This window comes from Python bivittatus, unplaced genomic scaffold (genome assembly GCF_059951505.1).
Source record: "Python bivittatus isolate LINGU-HERP-01145 unplaced genomic scaffold, Pbiv_v1 ctg000080_np1212, whole genome shotgun sequence".
NCBI classification, from domain to species: Eukaryota; Metazoa; Chordata; class Lepidosauria; order Squamata; family Pythonidae; genus Python; species Python bivittatus.
Window position 1 is genome coordinate 19,202,930 of NW_028277035.1, and position 23,208 is coordinate 19,226,137.

Below are 23,208 nucleotides of genomic sequence, written 5' to 3' on the forward strand. Positions count from 1 at the left end.
TTCAGGATGGCTATGCATCATCATCCCATTTTATTCTCTCCCTGTAGCTAGGAACAGGGAACCCAATAACCTTCCTGGCTCAGTGTAGAATATATTCTAACTATCCACAGTCCTTCTGAAAGTCCCAAGGTTAGTATGTCTCCACAACCCTCTTTTATTTTTCCTTGCTCTCACTGAGACAGCTATTACCTAAAATGCAGAGCTTTCCACCTGAGAGAGGGACAAACGACCACCAAGAAATTGATAGGAGCATCAACAAACAGGATTCCATTATGGTGTTAAAGATCCAGAACCCAAAGAGAATAGGTATCTGTGATCCAATATTGTAAGGGTGCTTGCTTTAATTCTCTGGTAAAATATATGGCTGTCTAAATGGAAAGTCCTATAAGATTATTATCTGGGTGTCATTTTGGACTCACAGTTCCCACTTCACGGGCAGATGGCAGTTGTGGCCAAGGAAGCCTTTGTATAGATCCATCCAGTACACCAGATGTGCCCATTCCTGGAATGATAGGTCCTTCAGACAGTGACTCATCTTCTAGTCATCTCACAAATGGATTATTGCAATGTACTCTTCTTGGAGCTGCTCTTGAAAGCCACTTGGAAATTACAGCTGCTCCAAAATGTAGTGACATTGGCAATAAAGGGCATGCTATGGTATACACACATCACACTACTGATCTGTGAGCTGCATTGGTTGCCAGTTGGCTTCCGAGTCTAATTCAAGGTACTGGTTACTACCTATAAAGCCCTTCATAGTATAGGGCCTGGTTATTTGAGGGACCACCTACCTCTGACTGTTTCCCCTGTCCAGTAAGATCTGGCAAAGTGGGTGCACTTCAGGTCCTCTCAGTTGGAGCCTTGGAAGCTTCGTCTGTCATGGCACCTGCCCTCTGGAATAGTATTCCCCAGAAATCCATATGGCTTCTACCATAATTATGTTCTGAAAGGCACTGAAAACCTGGCTCTTCTCCCGGGGTGGTGAAACAGCGCTCGCAAGAGGTGATCTTGTAAGATTTTGTTCTGTTTTATATGGCTTTTCTGGATGCATATCATCTGTTTATTTTATTGTCCTGGCTTTTGTAAAGCACCCAGAGTTGGTTGGAGTTGGGTGTTCTTTATCTATGTAAGTAAGTAAGTAAATATTAAGTCCACCATTTAAAATTGTCCAATTGCCCTAAGGTCTGGAGTTTTGTCTGCAAAGGACCACAGGGAAGGAACAGGAGATTCAACAGAGATCCAACCTGGAAATAAGGAGGAATTTCTTGACAATGAAAACTATTAAGTAGTGGAACAGCTTGCCTCCCGGAGCTGTGGGTGCTCCATCGCTGGAGGTTTTCAAGAAAAGATTGGACAACTTTTTGCTGAGATGGTATGAGGACCCCTGCCTTGGGCAGGGGGTTGGGCTAGAAGACCTCCAAGGTCCTTTCCAACCCTATGACTATAATTCTATGCTTCTCTCTCCATCACAAACAGGGAGCTCTCTGAAACCCGTCCCCTTCAAAGTTGTGCTATTCTGTGGGACAGGGTTCAGCACAGCATGCAAGAAAAGTTAATAACCACTCCAAATTCCTTTTACTCCTGACCATTGCTAATAAGCAAGGTAGGAGGCATGATAAAGTTCATAGTCTTGTCCAAAGACTGAATGTGATCAGCCACCAGTGTTTGCTCACTCACTTGCTTTCTGTTTCTGCAGCAGCAAAAGTTGGGCCTTACTGGAGCAGCTGCTTCATTCATCAGCTTTCTACCTATAGTGAAAATTGGGCCAAAATGTCCCACACTTCATATGAGACAATGCATGTGTGTGGGAGAGAAAAGACAAAGTTGGTAGCAGGTCCTCCCTCTGGGAAACTAATCCTTCCTGCTTCATTATCCAGATGTTGGATGCAGAAACAGAAGAGCACCGGGGGGGGGGGGCAGATAAGCATTGGTGATGGAAGAAGCCACCTCCTTATCTTCTCTCACTTCGCAGTGGAGTGATGGGAGTGAACTCAGTCTTCATATACCCTCCTTCTCCGGTTAAGTGGACTCATTGCACAGTTATGTTAGGCAGCAACTGCTACCTTTCTCTTACAGTTGAGTGACCCCCACCCAATAAACAGCTAAAGCCTCCTTCAAAATGGGAACTCCACTCCTGGTGACTTCATGGACATGACCTTGTAGTTTTCTTGGCCATTGTTTTGTAAACTTTGTCTCCCTGGAGGATGCAGCAGGAAAGATCAGTTTCAGTAGAAGTAGAAGCAAGCAAAAGGAGGGCGAGTTGTACATCCTGCTGTCGATGAAGATGACAGAGCTAAATTCCCATTTAGCAGAGAGAACAAAAGTAAATGACCACTCACAAATTTTATTTTAAGACACAAGCTGTTGTGAGCTGCAGCTTACGTATGCCTTTTATTAAAAATTTGTCTTAAAAGGCGCTGACTTTCTGATTTTGTCCTGGCATAGACTAGTATGGCTCACCTCCCACAGTGTTAGAGTTCTGCCGATGTTCTCTCACCAAGCAGTGGTGTTAGTCTGCTCTTTTGCCATAAGAGAGAGAACAAGAGAGGAGGAGCAGTTTCCTGCCCACCCTCAGAAAAAGAAAAAAAAAAACTGCCATGAGAAAGTGCCTGGAGGCTTTCTGGCAGGACTTCCCTCCACCCTGAGTTGAAGGAAAAGGAAGTGAGATCACTGTTTATCCTTTGATCATGTCTCCTCATCAATGAGCTGCCTTTCCTGTAAAGTAGGAGTGACAGCACTAAGCACCATTTCTCAGATGCATGCTTAACAACATGTGTACTTAGTCAGTCTTACATTTTCAAAGCAGGAAAAACACCAGCTGTAGGACACCTGTAAGAATGTCTTGTTTCCCAGCCAAGATGAGCATAAAATGATGGTGTGAAATGGCTAGATCATTTAGTGAACACACCATAAAGCTCCTTTAAAAGAAAAATATTTATAAATTCAGTTCATGTAAGTTAGTCATTTGTTACTGTTATTATCCCTAAAGCTTTTATTTGTCTCATGCACAGAGTGCTTTAGTTTGTCTCTGAAAATAATATGATTTCTCCCACTAGTGGAAGAAAAATGGTTATTTCATCTCAGATTAATTGCAGCTGTCATGGCAGAGATTATCTATACATCCCACCACCAAAGAAGAGTTTTTCCCCACTCTCTCTTGAAGAAAAAATATATTGCCATCTGGAATCTGAAGCAATATGTCAGCATTACTCTAATTCAATCTCCAAATCAATTTCAGCTAAGGGACCCTCCTGTGCTCTATTCTAAGTATTGCTTCATGCTTAATTCATAATATAATCTGAATACAAGAAAGATGTGGTGAAGTTACTGAGTAAAGGCCACCATTTCACTTTTACTTTGATTGAAATTGAGGTTACATGAAGAAGAAGTTCTGAGGTGGAGTCATTCAATAACTGTAAACATTTGTCCTTCTTTTGCATTCTCATTCCAGTCTTTTCTACGAATGTACTACATTATATTCAAGGTGACCTCACAACACTGGGGAGATAGAGAACAAGCTGACTGTAGCCACTTATAAAAGTGAGAATCTTTGTTCAGGTAGTTAGGAAGACAACACATACAGGGCTCCACCTATGACCTTCCCATGTTGATGGATAATCATATTCATCTGGATGTTACAATCTTCTTTGTTGTTGAGAAACCTGATTGTACAAAGTTCTAGAAAAAGTATAACTCCATTTAGCCCTAGATGGTCATGACAGACCTTCTGAAGCATGCATCAAAGCATTCTTCATCACATCAGATCTTTCAGAAGATATATTCATGCATCTCTGCATACATTCTGTTACAAAAGTTTTGAGGGTGAAAAAATGAAGACAGTATCTCCCCAAATGTAGGATAATAGCCATTCAATTCTCTGAGATAACTTACACTGTGTAGTGGTTAAAGAAATTCACTGCCCCTGATTACTTTTACTGCCAATAGAGTTGGGTCTACTCTATCTGCCTTGGTCATCTTCAGATGGGATGGAATTTTGGGAACTGTTTTTCTTATAAATGTATTTTTGTTCAAAGTATTTCTATGTCTTATTGCTAGGTGGGGAGGCTGCTGACCCACCAGACAAGTTGGGGGGAAACACTATCTTCTATAGCAGCTACCAAAATCAAGTAGAAATGAATGATGGAAAGAAGCCTATTTAGCAATAATGACTATCTTTAAATATTGATGTCTCATTTAATTCCTTGGTGCAAGGAGACATTATATACAACTGGCTTTGATGGATCTATTCATGTGTATAATTACAGCCATGTGTTCTTGCTTTGGTGAGCTTTTTTTCTTTAAAAAAAAACACACTTTAAAATTTTACTATTCTTTGAAATAATTGGCTCAAATTCCAGAGGAGAGTGGGTGAGCTTTTTTTCCTTTGGAGCCAATGGCAAGTAGCACTCACTCCTGCTCAACCCTTTTCAAATACTTGAGTTGTTTCAGTGAAGACTTTTCCCACTGATGAGTTACCAGCATGAAATCGCTGCCAATTCCTAGCTTCCCTCTACTGCCTGTGTTCTAGATCATATGATAGGTAGATAGATAGATAGATAGATAGATAGATAGATAGATAGATAGATAGATAGATAGATAGATAGATAGATGAGAGAGAGAGATGGACCTTTGGCAGGCAGTGCACACTGTTAGAGTGGGGCTGCTAAAGGAACACAGCACTTAAAAAAATTAACTGCTTGCACAAATCCAAAAGACCAGCAGTCCACACCGCTCTCCCAATCCTTTATGGAGACAACAGCAGAATGACAACCGGTGTTTTCTGGGAATCAGAGAGCAAAGGGTGCATCCTGAAATGACCAAGCTTGAAATGACCTTTCTTATCCAGCCCACTACTGGTCACCCAACTTCACCTCCAACATAATGGGTGGCAAAGTGTAACAGATTTTACTTGCCTTGTGGCTGATGGAGGATGCTGCTGGCTCCAAAGGGAAAATATTTTAACTGTGGTACCACCACAGAGAATTTAAGCTTGTCTCACTAATTAGATAGGAATGAAACGATGGTATCATGGGGGCATGGCAGAAAAAAGGATATTGCAGGGAATGCTTTTGCCATGATTAGGTGAGAGTGGGGAAAGGCCCTGCATTCTGCATAATAGGCCATTTTTGAATCATATGCTATAGAAGACATTCCCTCAGAAAGGTTCTAGCTTTCAGGAATTTTTATTTTTTAATGATGCAATTAGATGTGTGTACTGTGGGGCTCACGTTTTGGAGTCTTGGCAACAGGAAATGCTTTCTATATCTCTTCCACAAAACATTTGACTGCTTTCACTCTTACTTTCCTGCCCTCATCTTTGTCCCACTTTACAGAGGACACCCAAATTCAGAGAGTTCCTGGCTTGTTCAAGGCCACATAAAGGATTTCTCAATGTTACTATATCTTCTTAGCTCTGTTTATGTCTGTGACCCTTGCTTGCTCTTCCTGCCACTTGTGAGTCCTGCCCTAACCCCACCCCAAAAAAGAGCAGTCCTGCTGGGCATTCCCTTGATGGATAAAGGGTAAGCAGATCCAGCAAGCAGAATAAACTTTCTGCATTAGAGAGGTTGAATAAACATTCCGCTCCTTTAATCCATTCTAAAACTCTGAATTCCTTCTCTTGGAATTCCATTCTGAGCTCCTCATTATTACCAGGAGAATCTTATCCTACTCCCATATGCAAGCCTCTGCTGAAAAGGTGCTAACCAGGATCACAACTGAATCAAAAAGAACTCCAGAAGAATGAAAATACAACATCAAGAATACTTGCCCCACCACTTTTGTCGCTAGTCTGGCCACATAAGCAGCCAACCTAGAAGTTTTCATGTTCACTTGAATGCGGTAAAGCAGTAATGCCAAGAAGTAACTAGAGACCCTCTTAAGTGAAGGGATGGACACACACAGCCCTGCTTCACTTACCTGTGAAGTAGAATCCTGTTCAGACTGAGTGGAACCACCTGAAAGTAAGCATTGCAGCTGCCAAATTGCATTTCTGCATCTCAGTAAAGTTTGAAAGGACCAAGTGTTGACGTTTGAGCTAGGAAAAGCTCAATACTTTTGCCAGTGTTAGCATAGAAACTTAACTCTTCTTCTGAAGATTTGAACGTTGTCTCCAACAGAGCCACAGGTAATAGTTACATAACCTTGGGCTAAAAAGCCAAAATGTCTTGGAAAGAGTATGTTCTAAGAGCAGTATTTCATTTAGAATACGTTTCTCAAATGTTCACTTGGTAGTACCAGATTTCCCCACTGTGTGTCAGAGTATCAACACAACCATCTGCTCATGATCACACCATCATTTGGGATTTGCTGGCTTCTATATATACACAGATTGATGCTAGAAGCGTACAGTACTATATGCCAATGCAAATATATAATATATATATTTTAAAAATCATTCCAAGTGTCTTAGCTTTATTCTTGGGCTTTACAAATGTAGTACCTGTTTACGATTGCCAGGTTTGGAGAGTTGCACTGAAGGGACAGAACTAATAGGGCATTTTGCAATTCCCTGTTTCACACAAATTCCATATTCCATCGTGTACTATACTGCATATTTGCTTGACACATCTCAGCACTGAAATCTGCTTGCCATTGTGTATGAAGCTTGATTTGTGTCAACGTTAATGAGAAAGGAGACCACGTCAAGCAGCTTTTGATACTTGGCAGGAACCAAATAACCTGCATTGCCTAGGTGTCATATGGGGATCCAAGCTTCTCCCAGAATAATCAATTTTTGGATAGACAATGCATGCAACGATACATGTAAATAATCTGTTAAGCAAAGATTTGCTTTTCATTGGAGCTTTACAAATGAAGGAACTCGGGCAACTGACCTGATAAACGCTTTTCTCGTGCGCTCTTCCAAAAGATATCCCAGGCTTTGTTGGTAGAGACCCTGATGTGCTCACTGAAAGATCTCCTCAAGTGAGACTTCTCTGGATATGCCATCCTCACTCTTCAATCCACAGGGGCACAGCCAGCCATTAAGATCCAACTGAGGAAAAGTTTACCATCATTGACAATGCCGTCCTGTCAGCTTTCTCCTTTTCGATCAGACAGAAGAAAAAGTTGCTCTGTAAGAAAGTCTGCATGTAATTTGTTAACACCCCTCAGAGGCTGGGAGAAGGGTGGGGGAAGAGAGAGAGAGAGAATCAGGAGGAGGAAGAAACTCCTTCCAAACAATCTGGGGTCAGGCTGAAAAGGAAATAGCAACCCAATAGAGTCTCCCCCACCCTCCCTCAACTCTGAGCACAGCTTTGCATCTCAGCTGCCACATTTTATAAACATGTTCATTGCTCTGCTGTGCAAATAAAAAGCATTAGGCAACCACACAATAACATGTCAGGCAGCACTCTGTACCACTTCCAAGGTTTGCTGATTTAACACCATGTGAAAAACTAGCTTCCTCATTTTCCAGTTCTCTGACTGTTCCGTTCTTCTTTTATGTGTGGGAATAGCAGCCCTGCTGGAGAGACCAAAGAGCCTATCTGAGCCAGCATCCTGTTTCTCACCATGGCTATCCAGATGTATCCATATGTGTCCATATGGACAGCAGAGCATGGCAATCACAATCCTTCCTTCTGGTCTAACACATATAGGCATCCTTGAACTGGAATTTATCCAGACATACCCTTTGCCTGAACCTGAAGGTTTCATTCATTACAGAAAGCAATTCCCGTTTAAAGTGATCTGTGCCAAGGGCTATTAAAGTGTAGAAACATCACACTGACAACAAAGGTGTATCTGTTTTCTCAAGACCTTGTCTGGTGTAACATATGGCTGTGAAAGCTGGACCATCAGAAAAGATGAACAAATTAAAAAAAAAATGAAATCATTAGACTAGATAATTGGCACATTCACTATACTATTACTGCAAAAAACAGAAATTGACTGTACAAATCTATCACTTTCTGAATGGCCAATCAGTGAGTAACAATTTATATGCTTCCATTTACTGTAGATAATTCTCTATAATCTATTGATTGCACAAGTCAGAAACTCTCAATGAAAACAAAGTGAATAGAAATTATTCAATACTAGATGAAAGTGAAGTTGAAATAATATGAAGGAGAGAAACCCTGTGGCTTCTTCCCTGGGATGGAACTGGTCAGTGAGGCATACAGGTGGTTGGAAAATTCAGGAAGGGCAGTTATGATCATTGCACACTGGGACCTGGTAGGGGAAAGGATGTTGTTTGGCTGCAATTATTTAGATGGTTTTGTCTGAGATTATTATTGTACTTTTAAAGGAAAATTAAACATACCATGTTACATAACTATGGGATGAATGAATCAGTTACCACATAATTGGAGCTGACAACTTGGGTAGTGACCACAAAGTGAACTTGGGGTGGGGGATAAATTTTGGGGTAGCAGGAAAGTTATCATCCCAGTTCCATAGGTGAGTTACCACATATTCTCATGGCTAAAGGGAAGGCTCAACAGATAAAAGATCAATACTCTCTTCCCTCCAACAAAATTGAAGTCTTAGGTTTCAAAATGACTTTTTTATAGTTTGACTTTCAGGTTCATATATTGAGTAAACAGGAAGGCTTCCACTTTAGCTAATTATATTATTTCACTTTGACCAATTCAAAGTGAGATAATGGAACCTTGGCAATCATATCTATCATGACAGCAGAAATGTAGGCAAAATTCCTCCCATATATGTAAATAGACCTTTTTGGGAGAAGACTGTTTTGATATGAGAGATGAGAACTTTCTGTTCCCTTTTTAGGATTAGAGATATCTTTCTTTTTAGAAATGATAACAGTACTACCAACTACTCCCTTACATTGCTTAAACCCAGAAAACACATCACTATTGGACAGAGATGGACAATTTCTTCAGGACAGTAGGTAATGTACAGGCATTCTTACAAAGTTGCTACCTTTGTGGTGCTTGCTCATTTTACAAGAGCCATCACTGTGACTGTGCCCAGTCACAAAAAGAACCACTTGTCAGAAGGCAAATCAGTGATGTTGTTCCTTGCCATCTGTCTAGCTGACTCCAAGATGCTGTCTAGTATCCAGTGGTGGCTGTAGACTAGTTGCTAGTAATTGATGTCTTCAGCTAACAATATAATCAGGGCCATCATGCCCACAAAAAATATTTATACTTTTTAATTTGATTTTTTTTTTTCCTCAAAATTTGGCACCCTACGTTGGTGCCCTAGACCAACACTGGCCAGGAAAAGACCATTCCAACAGTTCCTCTTTCTCCTTTCCTTTCTGCTCCTTACCTTCTAGCAAAGATTCTTTTTATCATTTCCTTTTTTTTTTTTTAATCTTAAATCAAAGGGCACAATATCCAAAGCCTCAAGATCTGTCCAACATGCCAACAAATTTTAGGGCATTGGATGCTAAACTTGAAGAAACCCAGGTTCAAATTTCCATTCATTCATAAAGCTTACGAGGTGACTTTGGTCTAGTCATTATTTCTCTAACCAACCTACTTCCTACCAGATTGTTATGGGAATAAAATATGAAGCACAACATGTCTCACTTTAGTTTCTGGCTGGTTTAGTTACCTATCAAATTGCCCTAATAACAGGTCAAAGGTGTGGAGGTGTTCTGTACCTGTGACTTGTTAGGCTATTTCTGAATGCACATCTAGCACTCTTATAAAAGAGCATGGAACTCGTGTCCAAAATTAGCGTGGCTGACAGATCATAGCTGCAGAGGAGCATATGGTGAAGTGGGAGGAAGGGACTGAAAACAAGCTAGCTTTGTTCTTGATTTGTGCTGCAAGAAAATGGTAGCACCAGTGCCATGGCCAGCAGCACCCAGAAATAGCCCTGGATTAGGCAAAACAATACTCCCTCCAGATCTATAGGCAACTCAGCTATAAATCCTACATAGTTTGGGGATAACATTATGTCGATGTCCCTCTGTCTTCCAAGGCACAGCTAATGTGAAGACCCTTTCAGTAGTGGCACCAAGGCTGCAGGATATTCTTCGCCAGGAAACTTTTAGGTCTCTCTCTTTTAGTCTTCTCAGAGAGGCATCCTTTGATAGCACTACCACCCCCTGAAGTTTGGGAGGCATTTTTCTGTTGCAACAAGTGGATTTCAAGAAAAATGGTATATATTATATATTAGGAAGAATACTCCAACAGAATGAGCTGTTTGATGGGGAAAGAGACTGCCTTGGGCAGTGGTAGACATACCTTCATTAGAATTTGACCAGATTGAAAGCCTGTGGAAGCTGTGGGAGTGAATTTTCTGCATCAGCAGTTAATTATATTAGACAACTTTAGAGATCCTTTCAATTCTGTGAGTACACGATTTCAATTTTCATCAGTCTCAGTTTGCATCAACAGTGATCTGGGGTGACAGGAGCTATAATAAAATAACATGTGATTGTTCAACCCTGCATTTAGGGAAATTATATTTTTATTCAATAGACATTTGGACTGAATTTTGTTTCTGCTGCTGCTACTAATAGATCTAACGTTCTTGTTTTTTGCTTTCAGCTCTTATGTAAATGGTTATTGATTTTATTACATGCACATGTCATTTTAAAGCTATCTTGTAAGTTACTTCAGGGGTTTTATAGCAAAATACTGGAACGTACTATAAAATCAATCAATCAATATAACAAAACTTTCTGTGTAGACTGTAGTGCTGACAGGAAACCAAATTCTGTTCCAGAGCTAAATTAGGCAGTAGCCAAAGAACCCAACCAAGTGATCTTCCTCCAAGCTAAATAATAATAATAATAATAATAATAATAATAACAACAACAACAACAACAACAACAACAACAACAACAATAATTGTTGTTGTTGTTATTATTATTATTATTATTTTAATAATGTTGATGATGATGATGATGATGATGCCTATAAAGCCAGGATTAAGAAGACAGCAACAGACAGCAAATGCTGCCTCTGCAAAGAAGCTGAAGAAGCAGTGGACCACCTAGTCAGCTGCTGCAAGAAGATCACACAGACTGACTACAAACAATGGCATGACAAAGTAGCAACAGTGGTGCATTGGAATATCTGCAAGAACTACCATTTGCCTGCAAGCAAGAACTGGTGGGACACAAAACAGACAAAGTAATAGAAAATGAAGAAGCTAAAGTGCTCTGGGACTTTAGAATTTAAAGAGATAAGGACCTGCCACACAACACCCCAGACTTAACCATTGTTGATAAGAAAGACAAAAAAGTCTGGATAGTGGACATTGCAATACCTGGAGACAGCTGAATAGAAGAGAAAGAACTGGAGAAAATCACAAAATACAAAGACCTGCAAATAGAAGTAGAATGACTGCGGCAAAAGAAAGCAAAGATAGTGCCAATAGTAATAGGCTCCTTGGGTGCAATCCCAAAATATCTGGAGCACCACTTGAAGACCATTGTCAGGGGCAAAATAACCATCAGTCAATTGCAAAAGGCAGCTTTACTTGGAACAGCTTACATCCTGCAACAATACTTTTAACACCATCAAACAGCATCTGCCTATCCCAGGTCCTTGGGAAGGACTCAATAGGTAGATAAAAATGCCAAATCCAGTTGAGACATATGGCTGACTGCGTGACCAACCATAATAAAAACTCTTCATTATTTAAAATCTCCTTGACAGGTTTGAACATTGGGCCAAATCCAGCAGTAAGATATTTAGCTGTGACTAGCATTAGGTCCCTACACTGGGGGCAGGAAAATCAAATGCAAAGGCCCAGGACTGAAGAGATTTGGCTTGGCAGCAATCTACACAAGAAGAAGCCAGGTGACCATAAGCAAGTACTGTGATACAGTGGCTACAAAAGCCAATATCATCTTGGGCTACATTAGGAGAAAGACTGTATCTAGATTATGGGAGATCTTAGCTCCATTACACTGTGTTCCAGTTAGGCCTCACTTTATTGTTTCCAGTTTTGGGTCCAGTAGTTTAGAAGATATATGGAAATGCTAGAGTGGGTTCAAAGGAGGGCTCCCAGGGTAGTAAGGGGCTTGAGAAGTTGGCCATCTTTAGCTTCCCAAAGAGAAGATTGAGGGGAGATATGACAGGGGTCTGTTAATATCAAAAAGGCTGCAATGTGCGGGAGGGGATGGTTTTGTTCTCCATTGAAACTGAGGGCAAGACAAGGATGATTTAATTGAAATTAAAGCAGATTTGGGTTTCCACTGCCAGGGCAAGGGGGTTATGGGGCTGGATTTTTCTTCACCTCCAGATGTCTCTCTTTGCCCCAAGAAAATGCAATTTGCAGTATCCTCTAAACTCCAGCTTGTTATCCCACGAATCACAAATTATAGCCTAGGAAACCATAGTAACAAAAAACAAACAGGAACAAGAATTGAACTGATTTTTTAAAAAATAAATCTCTTCAAGTTCACTTGGTAGTGGCTGGAGTTTTTTGTTTGTTGGTTTGTTTTATTTTTGTTACAGGCAGTCGGGCAGGCAAAAGACAACTTTTGCTTGTGTATTTGGGCAAGATCATGCTATGCTTTTTAAACAAATAGTTCTAATTTGCAGTAAACAGCTTTACTTTTAAACAGACCCTAGTGTGCTTAAATACTCACCAGAGAATTCATGTATGTACATAGTTTCTTGGTAACTGCACTAGATACCAGTAAAACATTGGGAATCACATTTCTTCATTCCTTGCATCATTATAACTGTCTCTGTTCCATTGCAATCACCCAGGATGGGAGAAATACATGGCTCAGCAGAATGATGGCACTGATTAAATGATGCAGAGTTGATTAGCTAGAATTTCAATATATCAGGAGCAAAATAGAGTAGTATGTAACTGTAGCAAAAGGAATTGCAAAGTTACTTTTTAAGTGGAAAAATATGGACACAATTCTTTAGCACAACTTATTTATCTACAGTATTTTTTCACAAAATTCAAAGGCTTCTATCCTTTAATTCCCAAGCTCATCCCACACTAGGTTAATGTGTCTATAATACACTTATACATTTAATTTGTAGCTTTCCCTTCTCATGCATACTGGTGCTAATATCTAACTTTCTTGGGATTACTGGTGGGGTTGGGGGGAAGAAAGATAATTTTTAGCTGTCATGAAATAAAGACGTGAGGTGCTAGAGTGCAATTAAAGAATTAAGTGCTCAAGTTACATTTGGTTTCTTGAATATTTCAATACATGTCTTGTTGTTCAGTCGTTAAGTTGTGTCCAACTCTTCGTGACCCCATGAACCATATCGCGCCAGGGCTTCCTGTCCTTCACTGCCTCCCTGAGTTTGCTCAGTTTCATGCTCATTGCTTCAGTGATGCTATCTAACCATCTCATCCTCTGCCGTCCCCTTCTCCTTTTGCCTTCAGTCTTTCCCAGCATCAGGGTCTTTTCCAAAGAGTCCTCTCTTCGCATTAGGTGACCAAAGTATCTGAGCTTGAGCTTCATTATCAATCCTTCCAATGAGCAGTCAGGGTTGATTTCCTTTAAGATTGACTGGTTTGACCTCCTAGCAGTCCAGGGGACTCTTAAGAGTTTTCTCCAACACCGCAGTTCAAAGGCATCAGTTCTTCGGCGCTCAGCCTTCTTTATGGTCCAGCTCTCACAGCCATACATTACTACTGGAAAAACCATAGCTTTGACTATGTGGATCTTTGTCGGCAAGGTGACGTCTCTGCTTTTTGATATTCTATCTAGGTTTGCCATAGCTTTCCTCCCAAGGAGCAAGCATCTTTTAATTTCATGGCTGCAGTCTCCGTCTGCAGTGATCTTGGAGCCCAAATAAATGAAGTCTGTTACTGCTTCCATTTCTACCCCTTCTATTTGCCAGGAATTGATGGGTCCAGATGCCATGATCTTAGTTTTTTTAATGTTGAGTTTCAAGCCAGCTTATGCACTCTCCTCTTTCACCCTCATCAATAGGCTCTTTAGTTCTTCTTCACTTTCTGCCATTAGAGTGGTATCATCTGCATATCTGAGGTTATTGATGTTTCTCCCTGCAATCTTAATTCCGGCTTGTGATTCTTCCAGCCTGGCATTTCTCATGATGTACTCTGCATATAGGTTAAATAAGCAGGGTGACAATATACAGCCTTGTCGTACCCCTTTCCCTATTTTGAACTAATCGGTTGTTCCATGACCGGTTCTAACTGTTGCTTCTTGGCCCGCATATAGATTTCTCAGGAGACAGTAAGATGGTCTGGTACCCCCATCTCTTTAAGAATTTGCCACAGTTTGTTGTGATCCACACAATCAAAGGCTTTTGCATAGTCAATGAAGCAGAAGTAGATGTTTTTCTGGAACTCTCGTGCTTTCTCCATGATCCAGAAAATGTTGGCTATTTGATCTCTAGTTCCTCTGCCTCTTCGAAACCCAGCTTGTACATCCGGTAGTTCTCGGTTCATATACTGCTGAAGCCTAGCTTATAGGATTTTGAGCATAACCTTGCTAGCATATGAAATGAGTGCAATTGTGCGATAGTTTGAGTATTCTTTGGCATTGCCCTTCTTTGGAATTGAAACGTAAACTGACCTTTTCCAATCCCGTGGCCACTGTTGCGTTTTCCAAACTTGCTGGCATATTGAGTGCCAGCACTTTAACACCATCATCTTTTAGTATTTTAAATAACTCAGCTGGAATACTGTCATCTCCACTAGCTTTGTTGTTAATAATGCTTCCTAAGGCCCACTTGACTTCACTCTCTAGGATGTCCCACTCAAGGTCAGTGATCACACCAGCATGGACATCAGGGACATTAAGATCTTTCTTGTAGAGTTGTTCTGTGTATTTTTGCCACCTCTTCTTAATCTCTTCTGCTTCTGTTAGGTCCCTGCCTTTTTTGTCCTTTATCATGCCCATCTTTGCACTAAACGTTCCTTTGATATCTCCAATTTTCCTGAAGAGATCTCTAGTCTTCCCCATTCTATTGTTTTCCTCGATTTCTTTGCATTGTTCATTTAAGAAGGCCTTCTTATCTCTCCTTGCTATTCTTTGGAAATCTGCATTCAGTTGCTTATATCTTTCCCTTTCACCCTTGCTTTTCACATTCCTTCTTTCCACAGCTATTTGTAAAGCCTCATCAGACAGCCATTTTGCTTTCTTGCATTTCTTTTCTTTGGGATGGTTTTAGTTGCTGCTTCCTGTACAATGTTACGGACCTCCATCCATAGTTCTTCAGGCACTCTGTCTACCAAATGTAATCCTCTAAATCTATTTATCACCTTCACTGTGTACTCACAAGGAATATGATCTAAGTCATACCTGAGTGGTCTAGTGGTTTTCCCTACATTCTTCAATTTAAGCCTACATTTTGCAGTAAGAAGCTCATGATCTGAGCCACAGTCAGCTCCTGGTCTTGTTTTTGCTGTCTATATAGAGCTTCTCCATCTTTGGCTGCAAAGTATATAATCAATCTGGTTTCAGTATTGACCATCTGGTGACGTCCATGTGTAGAGTCGTCTCTTGTGTTGTTGGAAAAGAATGTTTGCTATGACTAGCTTGTTCTCTTGACAGAACTCTATTAGCCTTTGCCCTGCTTCATTTTGTACTCCAAGGCCAAACTTGCCTGTTATTCCGATTACTCCTTGACTTCCTACTTTAGCATTCCAATCCCCTATGATGAAAAGGACATCTTTTTTTGGTGCTAGTTCTAGAAGGTGTTGTAGGTCTTCATAGAACCGGTCAACTTCAGCTTCTTCGGCATCAGTGGTTGGGGCATAGACTTGGATTACTGTGATGTTGAATGGTTTGCCTTGGATACACACTGAGATCATTCTGTCATTTTTGAGGTTGTACCCCATTACTGCCTTCCCCACTCTCTTATTGACTATGAGTGCAACTCCATTTCTTCTAAGGGTTTCTTGCCCACAGTAGTAGATATAATGGTCACCTGAATTAAATTCACCCATTCCTGTCCATTTTAATTCGCTGATTCCCAAGATGTCGATGTTCAATCTTGTCATCTCCTGTTTGACCACATCCAGCTTGCCTTGGTTCATAGATCTTACGTTCCAGGTACCAAGACAATATTGTTCTTTACAGCATCGGACCTTCTTTTCACTTCCAGATACATCCACAGCTGAACGTCCTTTTAGCTTTGGGCCAGCCGCTTCACTCTTTCTGGAGCTACTTGGAATTGCCCTCCGCTCTTCCCCAGTAGCATGTTGGACACCTTCCGACCTGAGGGGCTCATTTTCTGGCATCATATCTTTTAGCCTTTTAACATTGTCTATGGGGTTTTCTTGGCAAGGATACTGGAGTGGGTTGCCATTTCCTTCTCCAGTGGACCATATTTTGTCAGAACTCTCTGTCAAGACCTGTCCGTCTTGGGTGGCGCCCTGCACGATATAGCTCATGGCTTCACTGAGTTACGCAAGCCCCTTCGCCACGACAAGGCAGTGATCCATGAAGGGGTCAATACATGTCTATTCAGATGTAAATCCCACTGAGTTCAATGAGATATACTTCCATGAAATTTTATATCACTACAAACTCAAATTCAATACTATAAAGGTGTGCACCTTGTGCCTATATACACCTAACTTTCTGTAGTTTTATTTCCATGCCTGGACCCACCCTTCCTTCCTTCCTTCCTTCCTTCCTTCCTTCCTTCCTTCCTTCCTTCCTTCCTTCCTTCTTTCCTTCTTTCCTTCTTTCCTTCTTTCCTTCTTTCCTTCCTTCCATATTTATATAGCTGTCCATCTCACAAAATGTGACTCTGGGCAGTATCCAATAAAAACAAACCATAAAACAAATAATATTAAAAGATTTCTACAATTAAAAATGATTACTATTAACAGATTAGCAGAGGGTTTGATGCAGCCACCTCACTAATTTGCTACTTCCTGGAGATACCCAAGCCTATTGACACAACCATATTTTGAGGGACTTCCAGGATATTAAGGATGGGGTCAATCTCATCTCAGGGTGAATGATGTTCCACAGGTTCCACATATTATTTAAATATCTAACTGACATTGGTTCCCTAAAAGTGTATTTTGAAAACCCTCTGTTTCCGATATCGAAGTGTAGGTCTTAAACATTAGGACTTTGGATAAGAATTAGGTTAATTAACAATAAGAGAAACAAATTATTGTTAGAGTTTGTTTGTTCATTTTATTAGATCTATACATGGAATTGTAGATAGAAGCTCTGAATGAGACATATGGAATAGCAACATTTCCAGGAATGAAATCTTGAGGTAATGCAAGAAAAATACCTAAAACAGGTGTTTATAACCCAGCTCTGATGGGTGTCGGAGCCTCTGCTGGACTCTCCAAAGCTGCCCTTAGCTTCCTACACAAACATTAAGTAAGATTTAAAATCACCAACATCACACAGTCTTGTCCTCTTATCATTTAATCTTTCTAAATTGTTAAAATCTTGTAATGTTGACTGTCTCACATGAGAGCTCAGGAAATAGGCAAGCTGGCCACAGTCTTATGAAGGTTTGGCAGTTTCTTGAGAAAAGTGCCTGGGCCATTGTGTGAGGTTGTGCAATGGTACCTAACGTCAAAAGATGTGAAAGTAGATCTAACATCATTCAGGTGATTGTCCTTTAATACTAAATGGAGTTATGGGACAGCTGAATTCAGCTGAAGACCTAAGAATGAGAACCTAAGCCATCTTTGATCATTTTTAAAAAAAGTGTATCAAAAGGCTTGTGAAATACGTTCCATCAATTCCATCAGTCCAAATGAAAGAAACATAGGCAATGCTCAAAATAAGTAATCCATCCATCATTTAGGATTTGGCTGATCTTCTTAATCATTTAAGAGTAAAGGGTTATGTCACTCTCATCCCAACAGAATTGGAAGGAAAACTTAATCCTCATTTTCTGTGTTGATATGCTAGCATGCTTCAGATTTGATGTGTCAGATCTGGACACCAGATATTACAGATTGCCAGATAAATTTTCCAGAGGCTTCAAATGAATGTCAAAGTATTGCTTTGTAAGTTGGTTACATCCTCAAAAGTACTAAAAAGGACTTTTAAAAAAGAGAATACTCCAGACCTCGCAGTAGATAAATACATTCAGCAAAAAAGTCACAATCAGATGCTAAGATTGAATGCTGGGCTACTATTGCAAGGTTTTACGACTTTGTTCACCCCTTAACTTTCATGAGTACTTGGAAAGTTGGCTGTCCGCGGATAGCAACATGATCTGGGAAACTGGTTTTAAAATGGACAGCAGAATTTAATTTGCAATATGGGATCAGCAACTGAGAAGAAAAAAGGGGGGATCTCTTTTGCCTACTGCAGGCTCTGTGTGAGTTGAATCAGTTCTTTGGACCCCAGCCAATGTTTAGGGAGAGTGTAGCTATCTTTGACCATATTCATGATGTCCCAGAGTAGACTACATGTGTCACTATTTTAAACAGGAAGTTTCTTTAGAGGAAGTGAAATCTATACAGAGCAAAATGAGACAAAGTTTGTCAAGGTTGTGATCCATTAAAAAATTCTGGATGCAACAATGAGCCACACAGATTTGATACTATTAAGAGAATGAATTTTACAAATAAATGTAAGCCTTTTCTCTTCCTTGCTGCCTTCTTGGAAAAAATCTTTGTACATAAAATGTATTAAGCAGATTATTTGTTTGCTTTTGGATTTGGATCATGTGAAAGATCCTGTCAAGAAAGGAAATCACTGTGAAATAGTTTACAAATCACTTTGAAATAGTGGATGGATTTGCTCATCACGCTAAGCCAAAAACAAACAAATCATGTTATAATTTAGTATAATTTATGAACTCAGTTTTCTCTTCTCACATCCATTGGAACTGTAGCACCATAAAAACGAATTCATGCTCTCAATGTATTCCCAAATGAATTAGGAATATAGTAAGTCTTACCTTTATCTACTGTTTCTAATACTTCCTTGTTTGTGCCCAAAGTAGCTAAGCTTCCATCAAGTTCATATTGAATAAGGTTTTGCTAGTAATACAATGCAAAGCAGAATCTACCTGTTTACTTAGTGGTAGCAATTTATCTTCCATTTGTTTAATTTCAGTGTTATAGCATTCTGAAGTCTGCAGAATCTCATGATTTGGCAAGAAAAATAAGAGTTAGAGCCAGATGAAGCTCCACTCTTGCCAGAACAAAGGTTCGTGAACCAATTCTTAATCAGAATCGTACTTGTCAGGATAAGGGGAAAGAGAAGACCAGTCTAAAACAAGAATTATTAAGCTAAAAGGTGCTACCTTTTAATGCTACCTTTCCCTGTGATTCCATTGCATGCCCTCAAAATCTGCTCTTGAGAGTTTAGAGACTCTGAGTGAAATTTAGGGGTGTGTGGGAAGGTGGAAGCATGCAAATGAAAAGAGAGGAAGAAGATGAGGCCTAAAGTGTAAGTCAACTAAAGTGATAAAAAGCTTATATCAATACTTTCTTGCTTTTTTGTTGTTGTTGTTTTGGTCTTAATAGTATAACATTGAAGTTGTAGCCCAAAGCATCTGAAGGATTCTAGGCTGCCATTCCCTACTGAATAATAATAACAATAACAATTTAAAAACTAGTCACAAGACAGATGAGGAACATCTTCAGCTCAAAATAATAAGAAATAGTTCTATATTACACAAGCAGACACTGTCTCTATAAAAGAGGAAATCCTACTCAAGAATTGAAAAACAAAACAACTCCTAAAACTATGATGGAGAAAGAGAGGTTGACACTTCTGTTTTTTTTAAAGTCCCAAGTACTATTTTTCCTTTAGATGTACTTCAGCTTGCATGAATGCATCTCCAAGGGTCAAATGCTAGGAAAAAAAAATGCTGCCTTCTGTAGCAAAGTTTTTTCTTCAAATCCCCCCCCCCCGCCCCATCATTGTCCCTTGCCCCTTGGGCTTCATTTATTTTATTTATTTATTTAAAATATTTATATAGCCATCCATCTTATACACCATAACCCTGAGTGTCTTACAGGCTTACAAACAATAATAAAAACAGTAAAAAAAGTTTGCTTGGAGACATTTATTTATTTATTTATTTGAGTTATACTCTGCCTATCATTTAGGCAGTGTGTCTATAACTCTCTCTTCCTCACAACAAGCCTGTGAGGTAGGGTGGGCTGAGAGTGTGTGACTGGCCCAAAGTCACCCAGTAAGTGATTGTAGGTAGAGTAGAATCTGGGTGTCCTGGCTTCTAGTCTAACACCATAACTGCTACCACATCAACTGCATAGTTGCGTTCCTGGAATGGGAAGCCTTGCTCATGGTGACTCATGCCTCAGTCACCTCCCCTTTGGATCACTGCAAAGCACTCTACATGGGGCTGCCCTTGAAGAACATTTGGAACCTACAGCTGGCCCAGAATCCAGTGGCGTAGGCAGCTTTTGGCCTTTCCCATTACATCTATATAATACCACTGCTCTGTGAGCTGCACTGTCTCCCAGTGGGCTTCAGGGGTGATTCAAGGTGCTGGTTATTATCTACAAAGGCCTACATGGCATAAGGACAGGCTATTTGCAGGACCACCAGTCTTCCATGGTTACTGCTTAGCCCACCAGATCTAGCAGTAAAGGCATGCGCTGGGTCCCCTTCATCAAACAGTATCATCTTATTGGAGCCAGGAGTTGTACCATCCCTGTGGCAGTGCTGCCCTGTGGAACAGCATCCCTCCAGAGATCCAAATGGCCCCAACTCTGTTAGCATTTTGCAAGGCACTGAAGACATGGCTGTTCCCCCAGGCATTTGGGCCAGGCAATTAGGTGAACCACGTTGTTGATGTGGTTTTTCTGATTGGGTTTTTGTTTGTTTGTTTTAATCTTGGGCATCATGGATTTTATGCAGATGCTGTAATTGTTGTTTTAATCCTTGTACTCCACTCAGAGTCACTGTTGTAAGATGGGCAGCCATATACATTCTTTAAATGAATAGGAAGAGATGAGGACTACAAGGGAGATTTATAGAAGAAATGTTCCACCTACTTGAGATTGACCTAACAGTGCTTCAGATTGACCTAACAGACCACTTGTCTCCTTTGGGACACATTCTAAATAAATAACACGAGATTGTTCTAATTCTATCACTTTATTTACATCCATAAATGCAAGACTGTTGGCATCTTCTGATCAAAATGTCAGCCACACACTAGCTGAGAAGCTACAGAACTCACACAGTAATTTTGTTTTTATTAGGCCACATTTTGCCAATGAGATCAGCTTACAGGGGCAGATACAAACAGCTTATGTAGTCAAATACAGAACTGAAGACCATGTATTAAAGTAATGACTGCTTTACTGAATGAGTATACTGAGAATGCCTATTTAGAATGGAGAAGAAAAGCTTACCCACAATTCTGTTCAGGAGGATATGCAAATCAGTTAGATTTGATTCCAATTCAAGATCTAGTTTGGTATCAGAGTCAATCAGATTTGATTTAAACCAATGTCAGATTTAATAAAAGATTCAGTCATATAATAGAAGCATCAAAATGCTACAACTTTTTTTTTTTTTTTTTTGCAGAATGGAATGAAAATATCACCAATACTGGACCCTTTGGAGTATATTAATCTTGCAAAGTTTCATCTCTATAGCTTTAAAAGTATTTTTAAACTAGTAATTACAAATATTTTCCCTTAATGTTTTAAATGATAGTTAGCAGGGATCAACTCCTTCACCCTCTAATCACTTACTTTTCTGACTAGCATGCTTTTTTGCATAAAGTATTGGTGAAAATAACTTTTACTGGGAAATATGCATTTTATGTTGCTTGCACAAGTCCAAGAAGTGTGTTATCACTATGATATAAAAGTCTGTATTATATACAATAAAACAACAAGAGAACTTTCAGCACACACAATCTCTCAGACCCTTCTCATGAAGTGAAGACTCAGTCATTCAGCAGAAGTCTAAGCAGAAACAGACAAGGAACTTCCTCCTCCTCCTCCTCAGGATTCAGAGGTTAAAGGGTTTATATTACAGGTCAAACAAATTGATGCATGGAAGAGATTAATGATATTAATCAGAAAAAGGTAAAGCATCATACCAAAAAGAGCAAAGAATGTCAAAAGTGAGCAGCAGCATATACTTCAGCATCTCTTTTTCCCTTCAAGTGAATTTTTGCAGTTGTTTTTTGCTTTTTTTTTTGCAGAAGAGTGAGACACAGCAGCAGACACTCTCCAAAGCAACAGCTTGTGAAGGTGACAGGTGACAAATCTCATTGATGACTCACGTCAATATAAGGGAGTGCCTAATATTATCCTTCACCTTTTTCCAAGTATGGCGATAAATCTTTGATAATATTTGAGACTGTACAAAGACCAAAAGCCTATCAAGTCTCCAAAATGCCTTTGAATCTCTAAAGCAGTGTTTCTCAAGCTCAGCAACTTTAAGATGTGGGGACTTCAACTCCCAGAATTCCTCAGCAGCATGGGTGTTGAAGTCCACACATCTTAAAGTTGCTGAGCTTAAGAAAGACTGCTCTAAAGCAATTCCAAACCATATTTGATCTGATTATTTGACTCTGTTCAAAGGAGATTCAACTGCTCCTTCTGTCTTTACAGACCTGATTGTACAGGTTCCACCCATGTACTAAAGACAAAAAAAAAAAAAAAATGGTTGACACTTGTGGTTTTCTTTTTAAGGACTAACTGGGCACTTGCATACTTGGCACCATGCTTCTCCAAGATGGTTTTTCTTATGCCAGGTTTTTATCTTGTTTTAGGTAGGTCTGAAAGACAAACCTTCAAGATGAAAAGGAAATGAGGTTTTTAGTGAAATTCTCAGAGGTGGAATGAACGATTTTTTCATGTACTTCAGTAGTGAGGTGACTGAGGAATAAATGAGTAAGTGTTCTATCTTTGTAAAAACATCTCTCAATCCCTCTAAAGCAGTGTTTTTCAATCTTGGCAACTTTAAGAGGTGTGGACTTCAACTTCAAGAATTCCCCAGCCAGCATGCTGGCTGGGGAATTCTGGGAGTTGAAGTCCATATGTCTTAAAGTTGCCAAGTTTGAAAAACACTGCTCTAAAGCCTTCTTGCTTTGTAAGGAAAGAAATACCAAGCTCCAGTGGGGCTTTTCCAAAAGTTGCCAGCAAGACTGAAGAGGCATAAAAAGATGTATAGCAAAAAAGCAATATAGCAGCAGCTTCTGCCCCCTTGAGACAAGAATATAAGCTCAAACCACCGTATTCTAACATACTCTAAACATGAGGCAGAAAAACCGAATTTCTTTAGGGAATTAGAGGAGAGATTTTGACAGTGAATTACTGAAGAAGCTTTTGTTTCTGCAACCTTTCCCAACATCGCTACTGCATCTCTTTCCAATTTTTGTTTGAATGCAACCT

The 23,208-nt window shown here is 39.9% G+C and overlaps 1 protein-coding gene across 1 annotated transcript in view; it reads right to left on the minus strand.

The window, feature by feature from the left end:
- The window catches only part of LOC103066828 (rho GTPase-activating protein 7-like), an 87,438-nt gene extending 80,356 nt beyond the window's left edge, over window positions 1–7,082 (minus strand). Inside the window, exon 1 of the mRNA XM_015887494.3 lies at window positions 6,837–7,082. Within this exon, the coding sequence (XP_015742980.1) occupies window positions 6,837–6,951 (115 nt within the window). The 5' untranslated portion in view covers window positions 6,952–7,082. The remainder of the gene's footprint in view (window positions 1–6,836) is intronic.
- Between the last annotated feature and the right edge of the window lie 16,126 nt (window positions 7,083–23,208).